The 5,309-nt window shown below is 47.1% G+C and overlaps 1 protein-coding gene across 1 annotated transcript in view; it reads left to right on the forward strand.

Annotated features, from left to right (window-relative positions):
- Positions 1–3,935: 3,935 nt before the first annotated feature.
- Positions 3,936–5,309, forward strand: part of LOC126569627 (zinc finger and BTB domain-containing protein 49) — a 2,688-nt gene continuing 1,314 nt past the window's right edge. Inside the window, exon 1 of the mRNA XM_050226854.1 lies at positions 3,936–5,309. This exon is cut by the window's right edge and continues 197 nt beyond it. Within this exon, the coding sequence (XP_050082811.1) occupies positions 3,936–5,309 (1,374 nt within the window).

The raw sequence follows: 5,309 nt of genomic DNA on the forward strand, positions 1-5,309 counted from the left end.
TGGGTTCTTTCCATTTTTTTGTTTGCCTAGAAGACGGTATAGACATTTTGGGTTGATTATTAAATCTCTTTGAGGTAGTCTCACGTCCGTTCCGTTCCGGTGCGGTCCTCAGGATGGCTGGGAACGAGAGCGAGTAGTAATTTGAAAATAATACTCACTCACCTAATCCTTGCTGCTAAATGTAATTTGGATGGCCGATCGAACCGGTTGGCCGATCCGAATCATGTGAAGGATTGCTTGTTAAAGGGGCCTCGTGCGATTTGGCGCGTTCTCCATAATCTAGATACGATTTCTTAGTTTACAGCCTCGAAAGAGGCAGCTCTGTACAGACCAACGCAAACCGGAGACACTGTGTTCCAGATTTTTTCCTCTATCCTTGCGCGAATCGATACGGATTGACACAGTTCTGTCGCAACGTACGTCACAGCGCTTCAGAAGTGCATTCTTACGCAAAACAACGCACGACTGTCAAGAAGCTAGAGCTGGTCCTGGATAATACGACTTAGGTCGCAGTTTTTGCAATGCCAACGATGCAACAGTGCACCGAACAACCATCACCGGGGCCTTGGACAACAAATCAATGGACAAGGAAAACGTCCCACGAATTGAGGCCCATGACGGTTTTGCGCGGATGACAGGTGAAGCCACAAATCCGCGTCATACACTGACGGCTTACGGAACAACGGCCGTGGACCGTCACCACCGTAAATCAATACTTAATGCATATCTGGGGCTGGATTCATCACCACGAAAAGGACGCCAAAATGCAACGCCTAGCGACTTTGTCCAAGCGATGACGGCAACCGTTAACAACATCGTAATCCGCGAGACGCGCGGCATTGTGCGACCAGGTGTTTCGTTCGAGCCCGGTGCACTTAGGCGGGCAAAGGCTTAACAATCGGTCAAATCGGGACCAAGCTGGCTTTCAATCGCGACAAATTGCACTCAGTATGTTTTGTTTTATGATTTATCGGTGGTCTGGGTGTCGATGGAATTCGGTGGTTCGACTTTATTGTTGCATGAGATTAGTTAAATAACTCAGATTTGTTTTACTGCCTGCGATAAGCTTGGGAATTTTTATGGTTTTTGTTATGCAGACGATTGGTGGCATGATAAAAGCGATAGAATCAATCGTATGGTCCATTCGACGAGTTTGAACTAGTTCAACTGCCGTTGCTACGCGTTGTAATCTCTATGCGAACTGTTCTGTTGTTTGTGCTACAAGTGGAAGCAAAGCAATCTATCAAGCACAGGTACCAAGTGCAAACATTTATTGACTAAATTATACTATTACACTTGGGGCCCTGATAGCTCTTATCTAAGAACAATTGGTTTGATTGCTATTGGGTGTGAGGTATTATAATTGAAAAGCATTAAGTAAGGTTTAATATGAAATATTTGGAAGACAACAAAAGGTATTATTTTGTAACAATTATTCACTACACTTCAGTTTTATTTTTTATGCTTTTATGTTCGGTTTTTTGGTTTTTTAAATGCCTCGTAGAAGTGTAATAACTTATGCATACATTAATGAAATAATATTTTCACACATGGCTCAATGCAGCTCGCTATTTTGAAGCGTGTGTCCCGTAACCAACTCTTTCAAAGTCAGTGCCCATCGTATTATAAAAACTACTGGAACGTCTGTCACATACATTTTTTTCAAGAATTATGTAAAACTTGTTTTTTTGGAAAAATCGTAAAGAGAGTAAAGACTACTTTATCAACTTAAAAAATCTGCCAAAAATCGAAAAATAGGAAATTCAACAAAAGCTCGTCGAGGCTACCAAGATAAACTTTAAATCTTTGAAAAAAATATTCATTTTTTCAGATAACCCATCACGCAGTTACTATGGGCACGATTGTTGGTCCGAATCAAAAGACTTGCTCGTTTAAGCGACGACCCCGGTTTGATCATAGTGTGATCAATTTTTCAACTTCAAAAATCTACTAAATCAATCGAAAAATTAGGAATTCAACAAAAACTCGACGGGGCTACCATGATAAACATATAATCTAACATATAACAGAACACCAAACTATTATTTGATAAGATATTTTGTCAATAAACTAGGTGTACTACGTTATGTAATAACTAAAAACTAAATAAGAATGTAAGGTAAAAAATATCTATAGCACAATTCAGGGCACATCAGCATCCAACGTGTCGCAACGGCATGCAATGTATTTTAAAGTTCCTCGACCAACCCACACGCTGACGCTGATGGTATATTTATGGTGAAGGGTTTCACGTGCAAAATAAAATACGAAAAGGAATTTGGGCGCACATTTTGAAATACCGAAATGCAATCCTCTAACTGAGGAAGAAAAAACCAAACCAAAAAGTCCTTATCCTTCACCCCCCAAAAAAAAAAAGAATCTAGCACACCGCTCTAATGCTATTTTCATTTCATTCCAAAAAACGTAACACCTCCGCGATGGGGCTCCCTAGATTTGAATGTCCCACCACAGTGGAGGACAGCACGACAGTACAGAGCATGGCGCATAACCTCACTCGAGCACATTCTCACATATCGCATGAGTATACAGCACCGGCAACAACGCAACGCAACGCACCGTGGACGTAACTATTTACAAACATTTCACACAGTGTGCGGCACCGAGCGACAAACCGAGGGCTCCCATTGGATCGCAAAGTAACATCCCAACCACCGTCGCTTGGACAGAGTAAAGGCAGAGCCCAACTCCGTCAGCATTCGTGTACATGGTACGGGCCATCCTGGCGGTATATGGCGCAAGGGGTAGATACATACGGCCCCGGACCCCCGGGGGAGGGCGCAAAGGATTCCACCAGCCAGTTCTAGGAATATCTCTGAAAATATTCCCATTCTTGCTGCGATCCGATCCGATGCTTTCGGACGGGTTTTGGGGCGCAACCGTTCGTACGGGGAGTGGACGATCCAAAGGTGCAAATCCATTCCGAAGGGCAACCAAACACGACACGCTGCCCGCTTCTACAAGACCGATACCAGGGCTCGCTCTATGTACTCGACGTGAACCGGAGCATATACTTGTGGTTAATCCCTGGAATCCTCACTCTCGACTTCCACGAGGGCTTACTGGTAGGGTAGCTGGAGCTGCATGTCCTTGCCATAACAATACACCGCCACATCCACAAGTTCCGATCCAAAGGAATACAGGCAAAAGAAGATGGCTGCACGACTGGAGAGTCCAGCACAGGATAAAGATACCCGTACCAAGGGGCATGTCGTATGAATAAATAATGCTCTCACCCCCATCACTGGACCCACCAGTGAACAGAAAGATGGAAGATGGTTCCGTAGTACGGTGGAGCGTTTAGCGAAAAATAAAAATCCGTCAGCCTGTCTAGTCGCGTCATTTTCCGAACTGGGCGTGACCAGAAGCAGCCAGGATCCTGCATCCCATCCCAATGTGGGTAGATAAGGAAGCGTGCCAACGCACAGAATCCAACGCGGCGTTGGAGAGAATCATATCACTTGTTGCTCGTTTCGCTAGTGAGTGCGCCTGCTCCTCTGGCACATGGGCACGGACATGAGGACGTGCCCCTAGGAGCGAGCAGTCGCGAAGGATGTTATGCATATTTGCATAGCGGCGTGTAGGCGTTGACGAGTCTGCGCAGTGGGCCGCTCCCGTTATCAGAAAGGGGTTACTACGAATGAGGCGTGCTGCGGTAGCGAATCACCAGCCACCACCCGGAGCTGCCAGAGCAAGTCCTTTTTCCAATCTTCCGTCGATGTTCAGTTGTTGTTAGACCGCGCGAGGACAAGGACGCAGATTGTGCTGATTTCGGAGAGTCCCGTTGAGGCCTGTAAGGATATGCCAAACGTGTTTCCGTTTGAAGGACTGTCAACGGATGTAGTTTGATCGTTCGTGGAGTGTGTTCTATCATTTTTCATTGTGTGATTTCCCAAAGAAGCCGTCATTGTGAAGAAATGAACGATCTTAGTGTAGTGGGTGAGAGCCAGGGATTGCTTGTGTCTCCGTACAGTGTCACTGGACTGGACTATCCCTCGAAACAGCTGCAGCAGCAGCACCAGGAGCAGCAACAACCGACGGAAGTAACCCCACCAGCTAGCAGCGGTGCAGTAGTGAGCTACTTCCAGCAGTTCTTCTATCCTAGCAACGTACAACAAACGCCAACTGCGCGGGTGCTGCATGGTGCACGTGAGTTTCCAAGTCCACTAGATCTGTCGCTGCGCCCGTGCACCAATGTGCCCATGACGCCACCGTCCACACCGTCACCACCGAGAAAACGGTTAAAGTCATTTGAGGAATCGGTGACGGTTCCACCATTAGACCCCGATTGGCGTCCTCAGTTGGTTCAGTTGACGCCAAAGAATCAATTCTCCGATACCGTGTGCATCGACGACAAACGATACTATGCCAATACGACACTAGGGTCTGTTGGTGGAAATAGGAGCAGCAGTGAGAGTGGCCACTTCCAGTACTTTCACGACGGTGTACGCTATCCGCCAATAGGCGAGGCAGGTTCTGCCTTAGAAATTCCAGAGACAGTACCGTCTGATACCGCTGAAGAGGATGGTGATAAGGTGGAGGAGTTTATCGATATTACCGGTGGTCCGGAAGAGGGTCCGGAACCACTGGACACTGGAGACGATCGTGAAGAGGACGAGGATGAAGATGCTGCAGGCTTAAGCCCTGCGGTGGATGTGCATTCAGATTGTTCCAGCATTGATGTGGAATCACTGGAGAACGCAGACGATCAAGACAGTAGCGGATCGATTAATATTGTCGATAGCGAAGAGAACCAAGAACTACACGATGCGGTTCTGGTCGATGGAAAACAGTACTTTGAGGACGAACGCCTTCATCTGCAAGCGATCGAAGGATTTGCGCGGCTATTCGAGCGTAGTTTTGGAGGATTTAGTGAGAAGAATACGGCATCCGGGACCGGAAAGGCATCACGTGGAGCTTCTAAAAGCGAACGACGACGGAACAAGACACGCAAACATCCGGTCGACGATGATAACTCTAGTCCCGTGTCCGGTACGATCATCCGGAAGCTGCAGGACGGTGAGGAGCTTGTCGTGCGCAAAGGTGACATCGATCCGGCTTTCAATGTGGTCGAGATAACGGACGAGGCGAAGGAGATACTGTCGAAGATTGAGAACAAGATCGGCTCGTACCTGTGTCAGCTGTGCCGGGCACTGTACGACGATGCGTTCGGATTGGCCCAGCATCGATGCTCACGGATCGTTCACATCGAGTACCGGTGTTCCGAGTGCGATAAGGTGTTTAACTGTCCGGCCAATCTGGCTTCACACAAGCGCTGGCATAAACCACGT

The sequence above is a fragment of the Anopheles aquasalis genome, chromosome 2 (genome assembly GCF_943734665.1).
Source record: "Anopheles aquasalis chromosome 2, idAnoAquaMG_Q_19, whole genome shotgun sequence".
NCBI lineage: Eukaryota > Metazoa > Arthropoda > Insecta > Diptera > Culicidae > Anopheles > Anopheles aquasalis.